Source organism: Diorhabda sublineata, chromosome 5 (assembly GCF_026230105.1).
Source record: "Diorhabda sublineata isolate icDioSubl1.1 chromosome 5, icDioSubl1.1, whole genome shotgun sequence".
Lineage (NCBI taxonomy): Eukaryota > Metazoa > Arthropoda > Insecta > Coleoptera > Chrysomelidae > Diorhabda > Diorhabda sublineata.
The window spans coordinates 28,982,287-29,010,242 of NC_079478.1; the positions used below are offsets into that span (position 1 = coordinate 28,982,287).

Sequence of the window (27,956 nt, forward strand, 5' to 3'; positions counted from 1 at the left end):
GAAGTTAAATAGAAACTAAATGGATATAATAAAGAGTGATCGCGCATTAACTTTTTCTCACGTGAATTTGAATATTTCATGATAATTCTTCAATCACATGGTAGTTAGTGATAATTCATAGAAGTCAGCTCCTCAACTCACTCTACGATAAAATTTAAATATACAACTGAAGTAGCCTCTGGATATATCGCTCCCTTTTGCAAGGAACTTACTAAGATTACGCCTTGAGCATCTCAAAATAGCAGCATCTTCAATTTTTTTCGATACACTTCTTACATACTGGTCCAACATCATAGACATTATTACTAATCTTACCAGAAAGTTTCGTGTGTTGTCCAGATTCCAGTAAAAGACAACTGCAAATGTCTCGTCAAGTTTATTGGGCAAACCATTTTTTCATAATCAGTACATCAGTATATTATGTACCATATTGAGCTATTGACAGGGAGAAGTGATTTATTGTCAAAAAATTGTTACACTTTGTAGACATAAGTTTGTGAAAACTGAAAAATAAACGTAACTATATAAAGATTCAAATGAAATAAAATTTCAATATACAGATGAAAACCACAATGAGTAACAATGAGTAACAAAATTAAGGTAATAGTAATAGGTAGTAATTAGTATATAAGTCCATAGCAAAAACCAGTATGCAGTATGCCCAGAACTAAATATTATTATTAGAATAGAAGTCGTTTACATAGTAGAAGGCACTAGTAAATATGCCCTCAAATTATTGCGGAATGCGCGAAAAGAATATATCGATTTGATTTCAATTGGCAAGTGATTGTACATTTTTTTGCATTGTAAAGTATTGAGCCCTTAACTAATTCTGAACATGGAGTAGGGAGGTAAAGGTCGTGCTCCGCGTTCCTAAGTGGATAGCTGTGCAACGACTTTTCTGAAATTGGAGAAGCGTGCCTACGAATGAATTCATTTATTTCTATCATATCGAAAGGCAACAACTCAACATTAGTGAACGAAATAAAGGAATCCAAATTTTACTCACTAATTATTTTTTCAGCACATGATATATCTCACGTAGACCAGCTTGACCGTCATTATTCGCTGTGTTTTACCAAGTGGTATAAAAGGAAGACTTTTGGGATTTCTACTTATAAATAGCCTTTCGCTTACATAGGCAGGACAATCGCAAAGCCGATACTTTGCTTTCTCTATAGCAATTGTTTGCGGACATGTTGAGAAGTTCCTCAGACTTCTTACCGGATATAAGTATGAATATTTTGGATTGTCTTATGCAAGGATTTTTTTTCAGATTAAGACTTTATCTGATCCTTCACCCATCCATTCAGTTTGTTATTGATGTAACTTCCTCATCGCCTGGTATACCCTGGTAGCCTGATAGCCACATTAATATTATTTTGTTTCTGTTTTATATTCTCACGCTATCTTATATCATAGACATGTACTCAATAGCCTTCTAGACCGCTTGACTATGGGAGAGAATTTAGCTATGGTTTATATTAAGATTTTTATTAAAAAACTCCTGTGCCTATAGGTTTATTATCACTAATTCTACATGAAAAATAATGAATGATTTCACTAGTTGTACCGAGAGCTTGCCTTTTGGTCCAAAAATGCCCGATGCAAACTCTTGCGCTAGTCTCATCATCATCTGTAAACCAGAGAGAAGCTGGGAAGTGACTTCATGTCGTCAAATGGCATGTTAGAAAGTTTAGATGAAGTAACATCTGTCTTATATGTGGAACGGACAAAATTAATCTTACATGTGGACTGTACTATGAGACAATTTGTTGTACTACTGAAAATTTGGTAAATTAAAGCTCTACCTTAAAACTAGAAATATCAAACCAGGTTTTTATATTTTTTTTCTTTCTACTTCGCACATTTTTATAATATATAAATATATTTTGAAATTTTCATTTCCAATCTGAAGCTGTTACAATCATTGCCTATTGTACTAGAAGAATTTTGTAAGTATTATTTTTCACTTCTATTTCTTTACTTTGCCTCGTTGTTTGATTTAAGTACTCAAACACCACAAATGCTTCTAAATCTTAAAACATTTGAAATCGACGTATTTCTTATCTCTTATATTTTGTTGTAATTAAAAAATCTTCCATCAGAATACTTTTTTAATTTAAAAAGATCTGTTTATAATGTTAAATAATGTAATCAATTTTCAATTTATGTATTTCTAAAATTGGCCACAATTAAAATTGCATTATTTTTTATTCTATTCGTATGACTGATGAAAAAATCGAATTAGGTGAAGTGGAATTCTTTTTCATACTTAATATTAATAATTTCTTTTCATTTAATGAATAGATATTTGTGTTTTACTCATCTAATAAAAAAATTGTTTAATGGAATATTTTAATATACTGGTATTCTAAATTATATTTGATTTATATCGATTATAATTTTAGTAAAAAAAGTGTGTGAGTGAATACATTTTAATTAAAAAAACTTTGCCATCTATTTATTAAAAGCATAAATATGAAGAGGTTAATCAAAAACAATTATAATTATATACCAGTTGTCTCATTCTTTTATATAATTTTCTATTAACACGAAAACTTCTACTATTAAGTCGAAATATTTTAGTTTAGTAACTCTTCTGGAGCTGGTGGTATTATTGTCGTAATAGGCTCCAGGAGTTTATTTTGCAATACCCAATAATCAGCTCTTCTCAAATATCCCGTGTCCCAGTTACAATTATTATAAAAACTGAAGAGAATTAAATTCCCTTCTACTTTTAGTTTAAAGATTTTTAAGGTCAACCTCAACACTCTTTATAAAGTCTATAAATCATTAAAATTCGTATAACTTTGAAAAATTCCTAATCATTAATTAATAAATACTCTATTATTATATAATATATTCTAATTTATTTTAATTATTATTTCAGTAAAGAAAGTATCTGAGTGAATAAATAAAATTTATTTAGAAAATCTTCTATTTATTTAAAGATGTAGAGAGTTTTCAACTTTTCCTTTTCATCATCTCCTGTTCGCTCCAAAATTCCAATTAACTACCATCATTTTCGTTTTTAATGATATTGATCTTCAGATTTTCGAGTAGTTTAGGGTCAAACTACAATCAATTTTGAGAAATATATATACAGTGCTTTTCAGATAAAAGTATCCACCTTTAATAACTTTTGTAATACTGGTATTTAGAAAAAATCCAAAAACACGTCAATTTATGTTGGAAGGGGCAAGCATTATGGCTTATTTAAACTTACTGGAAAAGCCACCCCCTCACCCCTAGCAGCATCCCCTTTATTTTTTTAAATTACTTGTCATATTTTTTATGTAAAATTTGGATACTCCTCTTTGAGCTGATTTCAAAAATGTATAATACTTGTAGGTTAAAGTGGTTAGTTTATGAGATAAACAATTTTTCTTTTAAGAGCACAAATTTTACTTATTATTTACTTTCACCTTATTTGCCTGTACTAAAATGGGTTGTACAACAGTTCAAACTCTTTAATCTTTTTAACTGTACTATTTATTCTACTTAAAAAATCCAAACAACAAAAAACTCTACTTTTTATTAAAGTTTGACATTGTCAACTAGAATTTGTAGTCACTATTGATAGTGTAATTTGATACATTATTTATTTTGTTTCTCTGAAATGGTTTACTCTTTGCAATAAAGAATTGAAATTGTAGGTTTATACTACCAAAATAATAATTGTGCAAGAGCTGCTGCTAGAATATTTAACGAATTACATGACGGAAGACATGCAACTCATAAGTATGTAATTCAACTGATGGAGAAATTTACCACAACAGGGTTTGTTTGCAATAAAGTGCATAAGCGAGAGGGACTCGTAAATAACGAAGCAATCCAAGTGGCATTTTAGGGTAAGTCAGCTTAGAGGCTCAACAACCCCAATCGTTGTCAACAATAAGTAGAGCGATCGGTGTTTCATCTTCTACAGTTTTCCGAGTTCTACATAAATTCAAGTACCACCCATACAAAGTTAAGTTGGTGCACAAGTTGAAAGAAGATGATTTTGATCGTCGTCTAGAGTTTTGCGAATCAATGACGCAAATTATCAATAACAATCCACAATTGTTAAACAATATTTGCTTTTCTGATGAATGCTCATGGTCATTAAATGGCTTACTAAGTAGGCATAATTGTAGATATTGGGCTGAAAGTGATCTACATATTATGCGTGAATTCCATACACAACATCCCCAAAAGTTAAACGTTTGGTGTGGTATCCTAGGTGACCACATTGTCGGACCTTTCTTCATCAACGGAAATTTAAATGGTGAATCATATCTTGAGTTACTCAGGGAAGGGGTTGACCCATGTATTACAACAATAATAGAAAATGATGATAACCTTTCCGAAGATTTACTGATATTTCAACAAGACGGAGCTCCCCCACACTATGCTATGCCTGTCCGAAACATTCCCCGCTCGTTGGATAGGTAGAAGGGGGCAGATGATGGAGTGGCCACCTAGGTCACCGGATTTAACACCCCTAGACTTCTTTTTATGGGGGTATTTAAAAACAAAAGTTTATGCTACCCAACCAGAATCTCTGGATGATTTACGAGAGAGGATAGAAAATGAATGTCGACAATTAAATCCAGCCGTATTAAGCAGTGTCAGAGAGGCATTTCAAAATAGATTATGGTGGATTCATTTCCGAAAGAAAATATCTTTTTTCGGTAATCAATCAAAATAATCATCTACATATAGAAAAAAAATCTCACCAAGTTTGAAGTCTTAAAATCAATTTTAAGTACTTTGAAATGGATGTAAAATTTTTTTTCAAATTTCTAATACTTTTTACAATAATTAGTGTGATAGACCTTTTAGTCACTTCGAAATCGCTTGTGCTTTAACGATTCCTATTGGTGAACCAGTCCTTGTTGAGGACTTTTGTTTCTCTATGTAGGTTAATATTTTTCTGGAGCACCCAAAAAAAACGAAAATGAATCAAACTAAAGGGGTTTCTTGAAACTATGATCATGTTAATCCAATCATAATATGAATGTTCTGAAAATATTCCGTTTAATATAATTCTGAAACTGAATTACGCGATTATCTCAATTGTTTTTCAAATTCCATCCTACGGCTTCCGAAATTATTTCAACAATAATACCATACTTCATGGTATTATTATTACTTTACTTCAGATTATTATTAGAAAGTAACAGTTCCTAGATTACCAACTTTCCTTTACATGTTGATATACTTTTTCAACAATGCCAACAACAGCATCTTTCAATTTAATCATTCTGTAATTGTACTAAAATTTATGCCGAAAAATTTCGAGTACATTTTCTTCTTATTCTCTCTGCTTTACATTGGATTCTTTCTCTGTCTTTCATGTCCTGTTTGACTTCTTGTAGCCGTTTTTCCTTTGGGTGCGTTCTTTGCACCTTTTCGCTCCATTTCGTACTCTCTGTTTACTGTGTTCCATATTCGTCTCCATATTCATTTTTGCTTTACTTCTTTTGTTTCCTGCTTTATTCTTTTCTAGGCAAAGGTGTTTGTTTCAGCCATCACCTTTTGAATTCCTTCCAGTTCCTCTTCAATTAATGCGTTTGTATATTCTTTTCCGTTAGGCTCGGTTCTATTTCATATTCTCAAATTATCTGCTATTTTCGTCGATGCTTTTAAATACAGGGTGTTTCGGGACTTTATGCAAAAAATTCGGGAGTGAGTAGATGACGTGACATGAAAAAATTTCTCATATGACTCTTCGTTTCTGAGTTATAGCGATTAAAGTTGCGAAATCAGAACTTGAGTATATTTGCTAAATTCTACATTTGAAGACTATGAATTTTTAGTGGATGATTATGTATGTCCTTGTATCTGAAGGCCAGGGACGACTCATGCCCAATGATAAACAATCCGTAATTTTTACAAGGACAACCTGTACAATCTAAAGATAGCGAAAATGAATTTATCAATCGATTTTTTAACGGTACTTTTTGTTTAACTCGATAAAACTTATATTATAGTTTAGAAGATATGTAGATTTTTAAATCGTTGTACATGCCAAGGAACACATTTTTCATTTCCAGTTCATCAGTTTCATCTATTTGGGCATGTTCATTTATAATCCTTATATTTTAATATTTCCATTTGCTTTGTTTCCTGAAGGGTTAGCATATCTATATTGTATCTATTAGCAAGCTTTTCTTCTAGTTCTTTGACTCCAGCACTTCTATTTTTTTTTTCATGTACTCCCATCTCTATTCAATACCTTCAACCATCATTTTGTTGTAGCCGAGTTTTATTGTTTTTCTTTTGAGTTTAATATTTTCTGTTTCTGTTTAGTTTGGTTTTGTTTTTGGAAATCTTCTGTTATTTTTTAGCATATTCTTCAGTTTGTTAAATTTTTCTTCAAACACTTTCCTTTGTTCGCATATTGCAGTACAGTTAGTAACTTCTAATTTATTTATTCCAGCATTCGAGTTTTCGAAGAAATTGATTTGTTATCGACCTCCACTACACTCTATCGAAGAATTCAATAAAACTCCAGTTTCGTTGCTCAAAGTTCCTCTATCTATCTACACTCTACAATTTTTATAATCAAAATAAATTTAGTGAACTTTGTGGTGATATTAACCTTTATATTCGCTATTCTACATCTGCCAAGTTGGAGTTTAACCACCCCAAAGGACTGAACCAGGGCATCACAAACAAAACATCAAATTTACCTTCAATATTTAGGAATTAAATTGAGGATGCACCATTCCGTCTGCCCATAGATAAGTCCCAGTTCTTATGTTTCATATGTAGAAATCTGAGTTGTTCTAATTTAAAACTGCTTTTTATTCGTTGAACTCTTTTGGATATATTATTTGTTTAATAAATTTCTTTGTAGCTGAATTTTTGTTGTGTTTTATCAATATCAAAAATTTCGTTTTCTATCACTTCAATTTTTCTCCGTGTTATTTTGATATTTATGTTTTCATTCGTATTATACTGAGAAGTAATATACAATACAAAATTCGCTTCGTTTGTAGGTAGAGCAACTATTTTATTTAACAGGTTCTAGGTAATTTTTGTTTGAATTTATTTTAATTCATTCCATTTTATTTTCTATTTTCGATAAATTGTTAAGGTATTTTCTTTTTTCTCGTTCCGTCCTAAAAACTTGAATAATTAATCGATTTTGGAAATGTTTGCTGTTTCTTCTGTCCATTCATTTTTTGTGAAAACAGATACTTTAAATATACCGAGTTTGTCATAATGTGTACCTGCACCTGATACAGTTCAGGAAAAGGGACGAATGCTTACTGGTTTGTGAGCCTATGGAAAGAAAATCATAGTTTTTTATTTCCATTCTTGATGAATTTCATGCAATTTGATGCAATTTCATTTTATTTGGATGAGATACTGCTTGACTTTGACTATTGAATGTTCGTAGTTGTTCTCTTCCTCTACTACTTGTACGAGAGCCTCTATAAGTATTCCTTCGACCTCTAAATTGCCCTCTGAATTGTTTTGAATGACACTCTGCAATTTTATGGACAAATTTCCCACATTTATAGTAGTTATAATGTTGTGCTTCAAAAGATGCCTCTAAATGGTCAATATTTTGAACCTGTTTTGTTTTAAGCTTCATTTATTCATCTAGTAAGTAGGATTTCACAAAGCTCATGATGACTATACTGTTCATTGTTTCTTTAGCTGTAATTACCGAGTCAAACTCTTCATTAACGAGTTAATAAAAGATAACATACTTTGTCCTCTTCTTCTTCTACTTGTGACCCTATGCTTTCTAGGTCTCTAAGTATTGAATCAAAAATCTGAATATTATCCTGTAGCTTTCCTCATTTCTTTTGTGTTTAAGCGTAACAGTATTTTCTTCAGTGTAAGTTTGGTAAAAAATCATCTACTTTGGAATATATTTTCTAAGGATTTGATCATCATCATTTTTTGTTTCCAATATATCTTCTAATTGCTTCTTAGCTAGTAGTGCCCAACCCTGAAATTCTATTTATTTTAACTCTTCGAAGTTTTGCTTCTAGTTCAACTTTTCTCTGTTAGGTAATAGTGATTTTAATAATTATTTTTATACACTTCTTATCTGGTGCGTGAGGCCATAATCTGTTGCGATAATTTTTGTTGTTGGTGCTTGTGAACAATAAATAACATTATGTACTTATTTCAACTTTCTTATTTTTTTGGAACAAAACTACAATGTCTTAATCCTCAGTCATCTGCAAACTACTCCTGGAGTAGAATTAGAAAATCCAACACGATAATTAGGCAAGCCATAAACAAATCAAAATTAACTTCAGCTTTTTCACCTTCGGTTACTGATTGGCAAGCTTATTCAAGTGTCAGAGATTTTTTAACTTCCGTATATTACAGTGGAAACTCGATTAACCGGAATAATTGTTGTCGTTAGGGATTCGGATAATCGAAAGTCCAGATAATCGAAATTACGGATAATCGAATGTATGAAGAAAAGTACATAGAATATAGAATATAGAATAATAGTAATATTTATTTATAAATAATGATATTATTATTCAAAAGTAATAATAATTTAATAATAAGTTGAAAATATTTGGTAATTGGCATTTGAAGTTTTATAATAGTAATATCTATTTATGGATAATGATATTATTATCCAAAGATAATAATAATTTGATAATAAGTTGAAAATATTTGGTAATTGTCATTTGAAGTTTAATAATAGTAATATCTATTTATGAATAATGATATTATTATTCAAAAGTAATAATAATTTAATAATAAGTTGAAAATATTTGGTAATTGGCATTTGAAGTTTAATAATAGTAATATCTATTTATGAATAATGATATTATTATCCAAAAATAATAATAATTTAATAATAAGTTGAAAATATTTGGTAATTGGCATTTGAAGTTTAATAATAGTAATATCTATTTATGGAAAATGATATTATTACCCAAAGATAATAATAATTTAATAATAAGTTGAAAATATTTGGTAATTGTCATTTGAAGTTTAATAATAGTAATATCTATTCATGAATAATGATATTATTATCCAAAAATAATAATAATTTAATAAAAAGTTGAAAATATTTGATAATTGGCATTTGAAGTTTAATAATAGTAATATCTATTTATGAATAATGATATTATTATCCAAAAATAATAATAATTTAATAAAAAGTTGAAAATATTTGGTAATTGGCATTTGAAGTTTAATAATAGTAATATCTATTTATGAATAATGATATTATTATCCAAAGATAATAATAATTTAATAATAAGTTGAAAATATTTGGTAATTGGCATTTGAAGTTTAATAATAGTAATATCTATTTATGAATAATGATATTATTATCAAAAAATAATAATAATTTAATAAAAAGTTGAAAATATTTGGTAATTGGCATTTGAAGTTTAATAATAGTAATATCTATTTATGAATAATGATATTATTATCCAAAAATAATAATAATTTAATAAAAAGTTGAAAATATTTGGTAATTGGCATTTGAAGTTTAATAATAGTAATATCTATTTATGAATAATGATATTATTATCCAAAAATAATAATAATTTAATAAAAAGTTGAAAATATTTGGTAATTGGCATTTGAAGTTTAATAATAGTAATATCTATTTATGGATAATGATATTATTATCCAAAGATAATAATAATTTAATAATAAGTTGAAAATATTTGGTAATTGTCATTTGAAGTTTAATAATAGTAATATCTATTTATGAATAATGATATTATTATCCAAAAATAATAATAATTTAATAAAAAGTTGAAAATATTTGGTAATTGGCATTTGAAGTTTAATAATAGTAATATCTATTTATGAATAATGATATTATTATCCAAAGATAATAATAAGTTGAAAATATTTGGTAATTGGCATTTGAAGTTTAATAATAGTAATATCTATTTATGAATAATGATATTATTATCCAAAAATAATAATAATTTAATAAAAAGTTGAAAATATTTGGTAATTGGCATTTGAAGTTTAATAATAGTAATATCTATTTATGAATAATGATATTATTATCCAAAAATAATAATAATTTAATAAAAAGTTGAAAATATTTGGTAATTGGCATTTGAAGTTTAATAATAGTAATATCTATTTATGGATAATGATATTATTATCCAAAGATAATAATAATTTAATAATAAGTTGAAAATATTTGGTAATTGTCATTTGAAGTTTAATAATAGTAATATCTATTTATGAATAATGATATTATTATCCAAAAATAATAATAATTTAATAAAAAGTTGAAAATATTTGGTAATTGGCATTTGAAGTTTAATAATAGTAATATCTATTTATGAATAATGATATTATTATCCAAAAATAATAATAAGTTGAAAATATTTGGTAATTGTCATTTGAAGTTTAATAATAGTAATATCTATTTATGGATAATGATATTATTATCCAAAGATAATAATAATTTAATAAAAAGTTGAAAATATTTGGTAATTGGCATTTGAAGTTTAATAATAGTAATATCTATTTATGAATAATGATATTATTATCCAAAAATAATAATAATTTAATAAAAAGTTGAAAATATTTGGTAATTGGCATTTGAAGTTTAATAATAGTAATATCTATTTATGGATAATGATATTATTATCCAAAGATAATAATAATTTAATAATAAGTTGAAAATATTTGGTAATTGTCATTTGAAGTTTAATAATAGTAATATCTATTTATGAATAATGATATTATTATTCAAAAGTAATAATAATATAATAATAAGTTGAAAATATTTGGTAATTGTCATTTGAAGTTTAATAATAGTAATATCTATTTATGAATAATGATATTATTATTCAAAAGTAATAATAATATAATAATAAGTTGAAAATATTTGGTAATTGTCATTTGAAGTTTAATAATAGTAATATCTATTTATGAATAATGATATTATTATCCAAAAATAATAATAATTTAATAAAAAGTTGAAAATATTTGGTAATTGTCATTTGAAGTTTAATAATAGTAATATCTATTTATGGATAATGATATTATTATCCAAAGATAATAATAATTTAATAAAAAGTTGAAAATATTTGGTAATTGGCATTTGAAGTTTAATAATAGTAATATCTATTCATGAATAATGATATTATTATCCAAAAATAATAATAATTTAATAAAAAGTTGAAAATATTTGATAATTGGCATTTGAAGTTTAATAATAGTAATATCTATTTATGAATAATGATATTATTATCCAAAAATAATAATAATTTAATAAAAAGTTGAAAATATTTGGTAATTGGTATTTGAAGTTTAATAATAGTAATATCTATTTATGGATAATGATATTATTATCCAAAGATAATAATAATTTAATAAAAAGTTGGAAATATTTGGTAATTGGCATTTGAAGTTTAATAATAGTAATATCTATTTATGGATAATGATATTATTATCCAAAAATAATAATAATTTAATAAAAAGTTGAAAATATTTGGTAATTGGCATTTGAAGTTTAATAATAGTAATATCTATTTATGGATAATGATATTATTATCCAAAGATAATAATAATTTAATAAAAAGTTGAAAATATTTGGTAATTGGCATTTGAAGTTTAATAATAGTAATATCTATTTATGGATAATGATATTATTATCCAAAGATAATAATAATTTAATAAAAAGTTGAAAATATTTGGTAATTGGCATTTGAAGTTTAATAATAGTAATATCTATTTATGGATAATGATATTATTATCCAAAGATAATAATAATTTAATAAAAAGTTGGAAATATTTGGTAATTGGCATTTGAAGTTTAATAATAGTAATATCTATTTATGGATAATGATATTATTATCCAAAAATAATAATAATTTAATAAAAAGTTGAAAATATTTGGTAATTGGCATTTGAAGTTTAATAATAGTAATATCTATTTATGGATAATGATATTATTATCCAAAGATAATAATAATTTAATAAAAAGTTGAAAATATTTGGTAATTGGCATTTGAAGTTTAATAATAGTAATATCTATTTATGGATAATGATATTTTTATCCAAAGATAATAATAATTTAATAAAAAGTTGAAAATATTTGGTAATTGGCATTTGAAGTTTAATAATAGTAATATCTATTTATGAATAATGATATTATTATCAAAAAATAATAATAATTTAATAAAAAGTTGAAAATATTTGGTAATTGGCATTTGAAGTTTAATAATAGTAATATCTATTTATGAATAATGATATTATTATCCAAAAATAATAATAATTTAATAAAAAGTTGAAAATATTTGGTAATTGGCATTTGAAGTTTAATAATAGTAATATCTATTTATGAATAATGATATTATTATCCAAAAATAATAATAATTTAATAAAAAGTTGAAAATATTTGGTAATTGGCATTTGAAGTTTAATAATAGTAATATCTATTTATGGATAATGATATTATTATCCAAAGATAATAATAATTTAATAATAAGTTGAAAATATTTGGTAATTGTCATTTGAAGTTTAATAATAGTAATATCTATTTATGAATAATGATATTATTATCCAAAAATAATAATAATTTAATAAAAAGTTGAAAATATTTGGTAATTGGCATTTGAAGTTTAATAATAGTAATATCTATTTATGAATAATGATATTATTATCCAAAAATAATAATAATTTAATAAAAAGTTGAAAATATTTGGTAATTGGCATTTGAAGTTTAATAATAGTAATATCTATTTATGAATAATGATATTATTATCCAAAGATAATAATAAGTTGAAAATATTTGGTAATTGTCATTTGAAGTTTAATAATAGTAATATCTATTTATGGATAATGATATTATTATCCAAAGATAATAATAATTTAATAAAAAGTTGAAAATATTTGGTAATTGGCATTTGAAGTTTAATAATAGTAATATCTATTTATGAATAATGATATTATTATCCAAAAATAATAATAATTTAATAAAAAGTTGAAAATATTTGGTAATTGGCATTTGAAGTTTAATAATAGTAATATCTATTTATGGATAATGATATTATTATCCAAAGATAATAATAATTTAATAATAAGTTGAAAATATTTGGTAATTGGCATTTGAAGTTTAATAATAGTAATATCTATTTATGAATAATGATATTATTATCCAAAGATAATAATAAGTTGAAAATATTTGGTAATTGTCATTTGAAGTTTAATAATAGTAATATCTATTTATGGATAATGATATTATTATCCAAAGATAATAATAATTTAATAAAAAGTTGAAAATATTTGGTAATTGGCATTTGAAGTTTAATAATAGTAATATCTATTTATGAATAATGATATTATTATCCAAAAATAATAATAATTTAATAAAAAGTTGAAAATATTTGGTAATTGGCATTTGAAGTTTAATAATAGTAATATCTATTTATGGATAATGATATTATTATCCAAAGATAATAATAATTTAATAAAAAGTTGAAAATATTTGGTAATTGTCATTTGAAGTTTAATAATAGTAATATCTATTTATGAATAATGATATTATTATTCAAAAGTAATAATAATATAATAATAAGTTGAAAATATTTGGTAATTGTCATTTGAAGTTTAATAATAGTAATATCTATTTATGAATAATGATATTATTATCCAAAAATAATAATAATTTAATAAAAAGTTGAAAATATTTGGTAATTGTCATTTGAAGTTTAATAATAGTAATATCTATTTATGGATAATGATATTATTATCCAAAGATAATAATAATTTAATAAAAAGTTGAAAATATTTGGTAATTGGCATTTGAAGTTTAATAATAGTAATATCTATTTATGGATAATGATATTATTATCCAAAAATAATAATAATTTAATAAAAAGTTGAAAATATTTGGTAATTGGCATTTGAAGTTTAATAATAGTAATATCTATTTATGGATAATGATATTATTATCCAAAGATAATAATAATTTAATAAAAAGTTGAAAATATTTGGTAATTGGCATTTGAAGTTTAATAATAGTAATATCTATTTATGGATAATGATATTATTATCCAAAAATAATAATAATTTAATAAAAAGTTGAAAATATTTGGTAATTGGTATTTGAAGTTTAATAATAGTAATATCTATTTATGGATAATGATATTATTATCCAAAGATAATAATAATTTAATAAAAAGTTGGAAATATTTGGTAATTGGCATTTGAAGTTTAATAATAGTAATATCTATTTATGGATAATGATATTATTATCCAAAAATAATAATAATTTAATAAAAAGTTGAAAATATTTGGTAATTGGCATTTGAAGTTTAATAATAGTAATATCTATTTATGGATAATGATATTATTATCCAAAGATAATAATAATTTAATAAAAAGTTGAAAATATTTGGTAATTGGCATTTGAAGTTTAATAATAGTAATATCTATTTATGGATAATGATATTTTTATCCAAAGATAATAATAATTTAATAAAAAGTTGAAAATATTTGGTAATTGGCATTTGAAGTTTAATAATAGTAATATCTATTTATGGATAATGATATTATTATCCAAAGATAATAATAATTTAATAAAAAGTTGAAAATATTTGGTAATTGGCATTTGAAGTTTAATAATAGTAATATCTATTTATGGATAATGATATTATTATCCAAAAATAATAATAATTTAATAAAAAGTTGAAAATATTTGGTAATTGTCATTTGAAGTTTAATAATAGTAATATCTATTTATGAATAATGATATTATTATCCAAAAATAATAATAATTTAATAAAAAGTTGAAAATATTTGGTAATTGGCATTTGAAGTTTAATAATAGTAATATCTATTTATGGATAATGATATTATTATCCAAAGATAATAATAATTTAATAAAAAGTTGAAAATATTTGGTAATTGGCATTTGAAGTTTAATAATAGTAATATCTATTTATGGATAATGATATTATTATCCAAAAATAATAATAATTTAATAAAAAGTTGAAAATATTTGGTAATTGGCATTTGAAGTTTAATAATAGTAATATCTATTTATGGATAATGATATTATTATCCAAAGATAATAATAATTTAATAAAAAGTTGGAAATATTTGGTAATTGGCATTTGAAGTTTAATAATAGTAATATCTATTTATGGATAATGATATTATTATCCAAAAATAATAATAATTTAATAAAAAGTTGAAAATATTTGGTAATTGGCATTTGAAGTTTAATAATAGTAATATCTATTTATGGATAATGATATTATTATCCAAAGATAATAATAATTTAATAAAAAGTTGAAAATATTTGGTAATTGGCATTTGAAGTTTAATAATAGTAATATCTATTTATGGATAATGATATTATTATCCAAAAATAATAATAATTTAATAAAAAGTTGAAAATATTTGGTAATTGGCATTTGAAGTTTAATAATAGTAATATCTATTTATGGATAATGATATTATTATCCAAAGATAATAATAATTCAATAAAAAGTTGAAAATATTTGGTAATTGGCATTTGAAGTTTAATAATAGTAATATCTATTTATGGATAATGATATTATTATCCAAAAATAATAATAATTTAATAAAAAGTTGAAAATATTTGGTAATTGGCATTTGAAGTTTAATAATAGTAATATCTATTTATGGATAATGATATTATTATCCAAAAATAATAATAATTTAATAAAAAGTTGAAAATATTTGGTAATTGGCATTTGAAGTTTAATAATAGTAATATCTATTTATGGATAATGATATTATTATCCAAAGATAATAATAATTTAATAATAAGTTGAAAATATTTGGTAATTGGCATTTGAAGTTTAATAATAGTAATATTTATTTATAAATAATGATCTTATTATTCAAAAATAATAATAAGTTAATAATATGTTGAAAATATTTGGTAATTGTCAAATGACATAAGCTACTTTTCCTCTTCATTGCTGCTATATTACGAATTCGTTTCAGCTATAGTAATCCCACAGTATTAGTTTCTGTTTGTTTTCCAAACCCTTTGAGAGCTGTTTTCATAACCTGATGTGCTTCATCATGAGATGATTCTAGATCATTTTCCACGTCTAGATTTTCTTGATCGACATTGTCACAAGTGACCCATTCTTTGATATCTTATATTTCATAACTTGGCTCAATATTACTCAATTATTCAAGTCGCAGTTGATAGTCCGGATAATCGCGAATCCGTATAACGGAGAGCCGGATAATCGAGCTTCTACTGTATTATCTTAAGAGATATTTATGTTCTCGTTCCGTTTCTTTTGCCAATTCTAAGTCGGGATGTGAGTTCTCTAAAAAGATTAGTAATATTGATTTAGATGTATCTGTCATATCTGTTTCACTTATTCCACCCACGTGGATTTATTTTTGTCTGAAAATATTATCAATTCTGTTACTACCGATATTTGTTCTCTGTTAGTAAACCAAATGATAATCGTCCTCACTTGATTGCCAAAGTTTTGAGTACTGATGTTGTTGCAATAGTTGACACTGGAAGCAACTCTAATGTTTGAGGCTACCAAGGCTTTTCCCTTATTCTCTCCATGTACCTATTGAATATGATATATCTATACATATCTCTACCGCTGATGGTGTATCACAGCAATTTATGGGTTTCCGTTCCCGTTACTCACTTATTTTCAATTGTACCCTCAATTAATTATTAAGCATGGCTTTTTTGAGTCTATTTAAAATAGATATTGTTCTACTCTATTCTGTCCTCCACCTATGCCATAAATACAATTCACTCTATTTCTACTATTACTTCATTGATCGAACTAACTACAAATTGATCGATACTGGTGATCCAAAGTCAATTGCTCAACGGTTATATCCTTTGTCTCCGATTATGCCATATCTCGCCTTACAAGTAGTGGATAAGATGTTAAATTCAATCGTCGAACTACCCTTGGTGTTCACCTATCTGAATTGTCTGAAAATATATAGAGATTGTTTGGTTAGGTTAGGTCAAAAATTTTACAAGGTTACCATTTCTGATTCATATCCGTTAGCACAAGTTGATATTATTCTTAATAAACTCCGAGACGCAAAGTTTTTGATGTATAATGACTAGAAAAAGGCTTTTTTGCAAATACTTCTATCTGAATCTTCTCCTCAGAAAACTACTTGCGCTGTGTACGGTGTAGAGCATTTGAATTCGTTACTACCCCTTAAACTTTTGCTCGTCGCATGGTGATAATTATAAATAAAATCATTATCGCTATTCCGACTTTTAAATTCCATACGCAAGTTGTACTTTGAGTAAAACTGAGTAAAACTGAAATAAAGTATAGTACAACAGAAAAATAGCTATTGGGTCTAATTTTTGGTGTTGAAAATTCCGAGGCTATGTTCTCTCGAGACAGATCATTATCTTAGTAATATCTTTCTTAGTTTTCGATTCCCTTTGGCATCTTGGCTCGTCTTTCTCTCTTTCTCTAGGGCTTTCCCAGTTTGATTTTGACATCAAACATAGAAAAGGAAGCACTATGGTACAGGGAAGTTATTCTTTGTTATCGAATTACTACTTCCTGAGGAAGAGTCTCCATCCGGGAAAGTGATGTTACAATTTATATTCTTCATTTTATAACATCACTTTTTCTAGCTCGTTTAAATATGCTTCCGCTGCTAATTTTATCGTTCTATTGATGTTATACTTCTGGATATTGTTGAAACATATAGACATTCTTTGCATTAATATCTCTTAGTCCTAAGCGACCAATTTTAACCCGCTTATTACCACTTTTTTTTTCTTTACTCAAAACTTCTATCGAGAGCCTAAGATTAGCCATTTCTTTTCAAATTTGCTTATTTTTCTCCTGTTTTAGTTCCATATTTTAATCATTTCTTCATTGAATTTACTTTGCTCTTCTCTTTGCTCTTTACCTTCGAAATGTCAATATTATACCAGGTAGATTGAAATAAACTAAATCAATTTACGGTAAATTTGGTTGACATTAAATCTTGTCTATCATTCATAAAACATTTATCTTGTTTTATGTATATCATTTATTTGATTAATAATTTTTGGTAGTCTTGAGTTAGGTTTTTATTTTTTTAAAATCGAATTCATGATGTTCATTTTTTTCGTGTTTATGTAGAGTAGTCGATGCATTTTTGGTGTATTTGTGACCATTTATTCTGTTCTCTAAATATTGCGTAGTCATTCCTATATAATTTTTAGGACAATTCAGACATAGTATGGAATATAGTACAGTGCTTTTCAGATAAAAGTATCCACCTTTAATAACTTTTGTAATACTGGTATTTAGAAAAAATCCAAAAACACGTCAATTTATGTTGGGAGGGGCAAGCATTATGGCTTATTTAAACTTACTGGAAAAGCCACCCCCTCACCCCTAGCAGCATCCCCTTTATTTTTTTAAATTACTTGTCATATTTTTTATGTAAAATTTGGATACTCCTCTTTGAGCTGATTTCAAAAATGTATAATACTTGTAGGTTAAAGTGGTTAGTTTATGAGATAAACAATTTTTCTTTTAAGAGCACAAATTTTACTTATTATTTACTTTCACCTTATTTGCCTGTACTAAAATGGGTAGTACAACAGTTCAAACTCTTTAATCTTTTTAACTGTGCTATTTATCATGAAGTTACAATAAGTGTTCAAAATGAGTACCATTCACTTCCATACAATGGTATAATCTATTTTGAAATGCCTCTCTGACATTTCTGGTTGGGTAGCATAAACTTTTGTTTTTAAATACCCCCATAAAAAGAAGTCTAGGGGTGTTAAATCCGGTGACCTAGGTGGCCACTCCATCATCTACCCCCTTCTACCTATCCAACGAGCGGGGAATGTTTCGTTTAAAAATTGTCGGACAGGCATAGCATAGTGTGGGGGAGCTCCGTCTTGTTGAAATATCAGTAAATCTTTGGAAAGGTTATCATCATTTTCTATTATTGTTGTAATACGTGGGTCAACCCCTTCCCTGAGTAACTCAAGATATGATTCACCATTTAAATTTCCGTTGATGAAGAAAGGTCCGACAATGTGGTCACCTAGGATACCACACCAAACGTTTAACTTTTGGGGATGTTGTGTATGGAATTCACGCATAATATGTGGATCACTTTCAGCCCAATATCTACAATTATGCCTACTTACTAAGCCATTTAATGACCATGAGCATTCATCAGAAAAGCAAATATTGTTTAACAATTGTGGATTGTTATTGATAATTTGCATCATTGATTCGCAAAACTCTAGACGACGATCAAAATCATCTTCATTCAACTCGTGCACCAACTTAACTTTGTATGGGTGGTACTTGAATTTATGTAGAATTCGGAAAACTGTAGAAGATGAAACACTGATCGCTCTACTTATTGTTGACAACGATTGGGGTTGTTGAGCCTCTAAGCTGACTTGCCCTAAAATTGCCACTTGGATTGCTTCGTTATTTACGAGTCCCTCTCGCTTATGCACTTTATTTCAAACAGACCCTGTTGTGGTAAATTTCTCCATCAGTTGAATTACATACTTATGAGTTGCATGTCTTCCGTCATGTAATTCGTTAAATATTCTAGCAGCAGCTCTTGCACAATTATTATTTTGGTAGTATAAACCTACAATTTCAATTCTTTCTTGCAAAGAGTAAACCATTTCAGAGAAACAAAATAAATAATGTATCAAATTACACTATCAATAGTGACTACAAATTCTAGTTGACAATGTCAAACTTTAATAAAAAGTAGAGTTTTTTGTTGTTTGGATTTTTTAAGTAGAATAAATAGCACAGTTAAAAAGATTAAAGAGTTTGAACTGTTGTACAACCCATTCTAGTACAGGCAAATAAGGTGAAAGTAAATAATAAGTAAAATTTGTGCTCTTAAAAGAAAAATTGTTTATCTCATAAGCTAACCACTTTAACCTACAAGTATTATACATTTTTGAAATCAGCTCAAAGAGGAGTATCCAAATTTTACATAAAAAATATGAAAAGTAATTTAAAAAAATAAAGGGGATGCTGCTAGGGGTGAGGCGGTGGCTTTTCCAGTAAGTTTAAATAAGCCATAATGCTTGCCCCTTCCAACATAAATTGACGTGTTTTTGGATTTTTTCTAAATACCAGTATTACAAAAGTTATTAAAGGTGGATACTTTTATCTGAAAAGCACTGTATAATATTTGAGTTTTTAGTGTCTTTAGTTTGTTTTTTAGTGTAGTGAAAAGTGGTGATAATGTGTTGTGTGATCTATGATTTATATTGATGTTATGTTTTGATAAATTTTTCAATTTCAATTTTTTTGTTAGTTGGTTTTTGTAGGGGAATGCTATATATGTATCTTTTTCTTCACTTGAATTTATTTGTGTAGTTGGATTTATATTGTTGTTGTTGTGTAATTTATATGTGCGTTGTCGGATGATTCTATTAATTTGATTTTCTGGATAATGATTATTTTATTATATGATTATGAGTATTTTTGAGTTTTTTTATTACTCCGGGGTGATATTCTGGAGAAGTTAATCCTATAACGACGCTATTTTCTTGTGATTTGGGATGGCATGAGTTATGATTAAGATATCTTCCAGACCATGTTTCTTTTGTAAAATATTCAATTTTTATTTTATTATTGATGTTAATGAGTGTCATGTCTAAGAATAATTAATTAACGAATTCAGTTTTTTATGGTTTATGTCAGATATCTACTTATAATAACAACTTTCAGCCCACTCAGAAATGAATTCGTTTTTTTTTCTTTCTGAATTTCCTTTGCCGCTCTTAATCCGAACATGTTTGCTGTTAAATTACCGAAAAAAATATGAGTATTAGTTGCTCCTTCTTATACGTTATTTGATATTTTCTATGAGATTGCTCATTAATTTAGCACCTAGTAATAAATGTTCATTTTGATAGATATTATACCTTGACTATTACCTTATAACTATTCTTACTTTTTTGTCCACCCTACACACACTCCAACACTTATTATTGGATTAGAACAGTGACTTATTCCAATTTATTTTGCAAGATTTTGAGCAGAGCACCGTGCATCAATATTATTATAATAAATTTTGTCATCGTTTTCCCAAGAAATAACACTTTGAAATTAGCAACGCCTTCTATTGTTTGATTCAACAGTTACATGTGAAGTAGAAGAAAATATCAATCAAAATGGCAAAATCAACGACGTCGTCAAATCTCTAAATTGGGATACCTGAATACATCATAACTACATACATGTAATTTAATGAGTTAATTTATTTTTTCAGCACCTCAAAGATGATATACAACAAAAGTACTGATAAAGTCTTAAACCAAATTGCCAAAGATGAGGGATTTACTGATTACAAAATATGTAGTTATGGTCAAATTTCGAAAGGACAAGGTTTAACCGGAGAACTATATTTCGTTAACATCAAATCAGAGGACAATATTAAACAACTCGAGCTCCTCATAAAAGAAGCTACTAAGATAAAGAAAATCAGAGATTATTTCCCAGTAAACGCGCTCTATAAAAATGAAGCTTTATTTTATAATATAATCTGGCCGAAATTTACTAATCTTCAACAGGACGTTATGGGAAAAATGATTTTTGATAATGTACCCAAATGCTACGGCTCTGAAATTAAACCCGGAGAAGAATGTATAGTTTTAGAGAACTTGAGATCTCAGGGATTTGAAACGTTTCCTAAGAGTGAATATTTAGATAAAAAAATGTTGGAGATGATTTTCAAAAAATACGGGGAACTTCATGCTTTGTCATTCGCATACAAAATGAAAGATTCAACAAGCTTTGAGATAACCTGCGGTCAGTTAATACCTTATTGGACTGGTGCCAAGAATATAATACCACTCAAAGTTTCCATACAGACATTGTTCCAGAAATGCGTCAGTTATACATCGAAATACAATTCAAAGCTGCAATCAAAAATGGAGAAAATCAATGAAAATCCATTAGATGCATTCATAGATTCAAATTATTACAAAGGAAAATACGGGGTACTTTTGCATGGAGATTGTTGGAGTAACAATATGATGTTCCAATTTGATGTGAGTACACTTTCAATTTTGTAGTACATTCTCATAATTTATCTTAATATATTAACTATTTTTCTCAAATAATCTTTCCGGTCATTTATTAGATAATCTACAATTTTTTCTTTTCCAATTAATTTTGTAATTAAATTTAGTTATCACTCATTTTCAGCATATAATCTTATTTTTCTCGTTTAACAATGTCGTTGTATATTTGAGATGTTACGAAACTAATGAAGCTAGAGCTGGCATCACATTAAATAACTACCCCCTTAAGTATTCCAAATGATAATTGTCTTCAAGTTTTTAAGTTAGAAAAGTGCAATGATATAAGTGGTGATTACTTAAAACATAAATAAGATCATTGTAGCTTTTTTGTATCTCAAAACTTAGTTTAGCGTGACCTACGTAATACTGGAACTCTAAAACTGGGATAACCTTCAAACCTCTTCAAACAATATACTGAGTCAAATAACTTGAAATTCGCGGTAAACGTCTATGGCATGTGGCTTTGCCAGTCGCGTCTTGTTTCCGTATCGCATTCTACTCTTCTAGTCTCATTAACTTATATGAATATAACAAAATGTTAGTTCAAAAATTTGTAAAATACTTTTTCAATACTGTTCACGACAATACTATTCAACAAAAATTAGATATTACAATTTTTTTAAAGAAATTATAATATTTCTTTGTTCACAATAATTTACTGCAATTTATGTTAGGTTCGATTATTGTTACCTTCAATCAAAACTTTTGGGTTAGGTTAGGTGAGGTGTAGATGTCTGTAACGTTTTAAGACAGTTTTCTAAATTCTCATAGGACCATTCATTTCTGAGTTCAGTTTTCAATCCGTAACTTTTACAGGGACAACCTGTACAGTCTAAACATGGCGAAAATGAATTTTTCAATTGATTTATAAACAAAAAGGTACTCGTTGTTTAATTCGATCAAATTTATGGTTTAGGAGATATGTAGATTTTTAAATCGTTGGAAACCGTTCGTCATAAAGAGACATTCTGAAGAAAATTATCATAAATTGTAATTATTTATTGCGTATTCTTAAATATAAGTTCTGATCTCGCAACTCCAAAATGCCTATAACTAAGAAAAGAAGGTTCGTATGAGAAATCTGCTTTCATGTCACTGCATTATTTTCACCTCATCTACACATTCCCAAAGTCCCAGAACACCCTGTATACTTTTGCCTTATATACTTCCATCTTCTTTTTTTAGGTCTCCTATTGTTATTTTAAAGTCGTAACTTTGGGTGCTTCATATTACTTCGGTTATTTTTTCTATTTAAAGTGCTTATATTTTGTTGTTTCCATTTGCTTTGTTTCCTGAAGGGTTAGCACATCTATATTGTAGTCTACAATTATTTTATCTAATTTTCTTAAGGCTCCTTTTTCATATGTGCTTCGTACTTTCCATATGCCCTTTTTCACAATGTCTTGCGTTGGCATAAATTGATTATTCTATTTTTTTCAATGATTTTTCTATTCTATTCTTTGTCAAATTTCCTTGCCTGGTCTCTTTAGTTCTTTTTATTAGCAAACTTCTCTTCTAGTTTTTTGACTTCAGTTCTTCTATTTTTTTTTCATGTACTCCCATCTCTAGTCAATACCATCAACCATCATTGATTTTGTTTTAGCCGAATTTTATTGTCGAACATATTGTTACTTACGTAAGGAAAAAATTGAAATGTAGAAAAAGTGGAAGTTTATTCTATCGATCATATGTTATATGAAAATGTTATTTTATTTATTAATCTCTTTTTCCTTTCCTTTTTCCTCTTTTTCTTTATGCCAATAATATGATCTTCTATAGTATGTAATACAAATGTTTATTTATTTATTCATTAACTCTCCAAGAAATGTTTGATTGTGTTTTAAAACCTACTATAAGTATTTTTGTACATGTTTATACAATAGAATTATTTTTTAAGACACAACCGTTTCTAGACTCATGGTTTCATCAATCTGATGGTTCGATTTTTCCAAATGATTCTTCAAGTACTTGAGTGATATTCTATATCATATACTTAATATTTGAAAAAGCCAATTTAACTCAGTTTCATTCAAATGTTGCTAGTACTTTCTACATAATAGTCCATAATATTCTGAAGATGATTTAGCCGCACGTAATTTAAGGGGACTGTTCATTATTTAATGTAATGGACACTATAAAAGAAATGGTAGATGGCTCCATCTATTGGGTAACCGTCAAACTATGTTCGAGATGTTTCTGGAAAAAAAAGGTGTACTAGACACTTTGGAGGGTTCTGAAACATCGCAGAAGTATTTATAAAACAGGAGATCAGAGTTGATGGTGTGAGAGAATATTGGAGATACATATCGAACAATAGGAGCAATCTTGAAGGATAAATTGATATAGATTTGCGAAGTGATTCTTACGAAAATATTGTGGTTCAATAAAATTTTGTGTGTAGAATTAACTCGCAATTTTAGCGACCCACTTTACCATATACTTGAATTATTTTTCAGCCTTGTATCTTAATCACGAATATCTTTACAAAATCTTCTTATCAAACAAACCCAAGTTCTAAGCAGTTGTCCAAGCTATTTTAGTAACAGCACCACCTTTTTTTAAGAATCTATAGTCTATACGTACAAGATGTCTTAAAAGAGACGTAATTGCTGCCATTAGTAGCCAATAATAGATTTGACATAACCCCACAGATCAAATTCTGTAGGTATTAAATCGGTACTGCGTGGAGGCCAAATTATGTCATCTATCCTGAAGCTCAATTTTCACGAACTCGTAGCAGAGATCTATTGGACGTATGTGATGGTTCTGTGTTGTTTGGTAATAAGTTTTGCATTTCAGATACGAAAATCTCGTCCAATATATAAATATAAATTGCACTTCAGCAGCGACAATTTTGCTTGTTGGCGTGTCCATTAAGATGAGAATGGGCTTTGTCCGAAAACAAGATGTTGGTAAACGCTGGAGAAGCGTTCATTCATCTGGTTTCCGATGTCAAGCCTCTGACCAGCATCCTGAGGCTTCAGTTCTTGCATAAACTGGATTTTTTGAGAGTGAATTCACAAATATTTCTATTGAGCGTAATAATGATGATCTATATAAGTTTAAAGCAACAGCTCGATTCCGAATAGACACGTCAGGCTCGTCACAAACAGACCGAGTACCATTGTCTACGTTTTCGTTCGTTCTAAAAGACCTTGAATGCCCGAATTTTGGTTCATTCGGTGTTAATCCGTTCTCTTCAGAGTACTCGACCAATTTTCCAATCTGTTGAGTGCCTGGCACATCATTTAAATGGTGAATATTGCAGAAACACCGACTAAATAGCTAACAGCCAGGCTACCGATTAATATATCTCCGAATTGTTGCGTTTACGAAATAAGTAATACTAAGGTAAAATTTGTTTTGAGACACCTTGTAATATAAATACACAAAGTTTGTAATATGTTTCTTATAAATCACTCAATTATATCAAAGCATACGTATATACTAATATTAATTTATTTTCAGTCTTCAAGAAATCCTATTGATATGAAATTCATTGATTTCCAAGTATGCCAAGTGGGTTCGCCCGTCTTTGATTTAGCGTATTCTTTCTATTCAGGGGGTTCAGAAGAAATCTTCAATGAACTCGACCACTTTCTCGAAATTTACAGCAAAAGTTTATCCGATATGTGCCAGCAACTCAACTGTAACAAATACATCAGTTTGGATGAGTTGAAAATAGAATGGAAAGAGTACAGTAAATTTGGATGGATAATGGCATTGATTATTTTAACGGCCAAATTGGTTAAGGACGAAACAAATCTAGATTTGCTTGTAATGTTGAACGAATTTGAGAAACGGAACTATGAAGCTCATTTGGAAGCAAGCGATGAAGATGAAATTGAGAAAAGAACAATGAGCATACTTAATCATTTAGATAAATGCGGTTATTTGTAAAATTTTATCGTTTATGTTGTCATGTTGAAACTATTTCTTATGTCAAATTTATTGATGTTGTGTATATTATGATATCAAATGCATAAAGTTCATATAGGAGGCAACAAAACAATATGCCATAACTACAATTTGAAGCTATGACATATTAAATTGTGGCAGTCAATATTTTTATATGATAAATTGTTTTATTGTGTCAAATATTACCTTCACAAAATTAGTAGACATGACAACAAAATACGAATCTCTGGACATATTTGATGTCAAATTATATTTTGTAACATAGGTTAAAAGGTTTGGAAAGTTCACATTTTAATCTTTGAAAGGAAGTTGTATGTTTCCTTAAAATCAAATTATTAACATGTGGTTAATTTAGGATTTGAAACTCGCTGGTGCGGGAGGAAAAAATGAACCGTAGCGTCCTCTGTTGATTCATGAATACAACTATTACGTTTACAGATACGGTAGGTAACACTAGGGGCAGTGATGTCGAGCCAATCAAAGAACAGCATTGACATTTGACATAATATAGTGGATGCGTACACAAAACATACCCAATAAGAATGGTCTAATAGATAGCAGTAGTTACCTATCGGTGACAGTTACGATCGGGAACATGTTGAGCGTTCGCTGTCAACATTTCTTTGTTTTTTGTGTCTTGTTAGTTTATGACAGGTAAATTTTCAAAACAGAGGCTATTTAGGTTGCTTTTATTGAACTTATAAATGTTACATTAAGTGGTAAATGTGGAGGTACTTTGTCTATTTCAAAGAATTACAAATTGTATTCACCACTCATCCACTTTTATATGTATATAAAATTGTCTTTATAATTCAAAACGAATTTATATAGAATAAATCGTGCAGTTCAAACTCCCTTCTCTTAAACGAATTCCATCATTTCCAACCTAACCAACATTCCACAACACAAATTTAGTTCTGCCACTTACCAAACTGGGCGCTAATGTAAAAAAATGTGTCATTACTGTCAATGTCGGTCAACGGTGATTAACGCTTTTGAATTATATTTGACACGGCGTTGGTGGGTTTATTTTACTACGATATATTTTAAAATGAACGAAATAGAACCAGAAAAATTTTTTAAACATAGATGAATTGAAGGATCTATGTTCCTGCATAACATCTTCGAGGAATTAAATAGATCCAATCTAGCTAGTAAAAATGGTTAGACCAACAAATTTTATGGATATCATTTGTTCTGACTGAAAAGACCATAACTAGAATATCTTGTATATTTAATATCTCATTTTTCGTGATGATTTATCTTGATAGTAAACTGTAGTACTAATTTGAAAAGACTCATAATTTTACTTTGTACTCAAAAGGCTATAGTTTTTGGTGCCCTAATCAATCTCTACTCCACAATTATGATAGAGTCACCTGTTTCTTTATGTTTTGTACCTCTATTTCGATTGGAAATTGAGCGAATAAATATCCACATTATTTTCGTGGAATAAATAGACTATCTCATCATTTCAATCACAGTAAAAGATTTGTACCACACGTATTCTAATTGCGTCCCAAGTTTTTTCGAAAAATTTATTCAAATATTATTATTTAAAAGCACATTGAATAAAATAGGATACAGAGTATTTCTAAATTCGTGCGACAAAATTCAGGAGGTCTACTTTCCACCCCTTTCCCACCCCTTAAAGTCTCCATAGTGTAGTGGTTAGAGTACATGCGGGAGGTCCCAGGTTTAAGTCCGCGCTGATACCATCTTTTATTTTTCTACTTAATGTAGTAATAATTATTTTTAAGTGGCATTTATACGTGCTGAAAAGAAGAGTTGTCAAATTTAATAACACAACTTCGTCTGTTGTTTTGTCAGTTTGTTCTAGTCTTGATTAAAAAGTTCAAAATATTGATAAATATATAATATATTTTATGAGGAAAATTACTTGTATAAAGGCCTTTTTTGAACTCAAATGATTGTCGACTTGTTACATAAATAACTATTTCAAGATGAAGTTTTATGAAATAAAATTAGATATAACTGAAAA

At 27.4% G+C, this 27,956-nt stretch overlaps 1 protein-coding gene across 2 annotated transcripts; it reads left to right on the forward strand.

Moving 5' to 3' along the window:
- Window positions 1-1,864: 1,864 nt before the first annotated feature.
- Window positions 1,865-27,956, forward strand: LOC130443883 (uncharacterized). 2 transcript variants are annotated; one of them, XM_056778762.1, is made up of 4 exons: window positions 1,910-1,955; window positions 3,660-3,854; window positions 21,223-22,003; window positions 25,505-27,956. In XM_056778762.1, exons 3-4 carry the CDS (start codon window positions 21,233-21,235, stop codon window positions 25,934-25,936), a joined length of 1,203 nt encoding a protein of 400 aa, XP_056634740.1. In that variant the 5' UTR covers window positions 1,910-1,955; window positions 3,660-3,854; window positions 21,223-21,232; the 3' UTR covers window positions 25,937-27,956. The 2 variants fall into 2 exon arrangements, with proteins under 2 accessions (XP_056634739.1, XP_056634740.1); XM_056778761.1 differs by lacking the exon at window positions 3,660-3,854 and having other exon boundaries at window positions 1,865-1,955.

What these genes read in the sequence shown, in the direction of transcription:
- LOC130443883 (XM_056778761.1), top strand. Translation starts at nt 21,233, where the DNA reads ATGATATACAACAAAAGTACTGATAAAGTCTTAAACCAAATTGCCAAA. An exon ending in ATATGATGTTCCAATTTGAT is followed by an intron (nt 22,004 to 25,504) that starts GTGAGTACACTT and finishes ATTTATTTTCAG; the next exon opens with TCTTCAAGAAATCCTATTGA.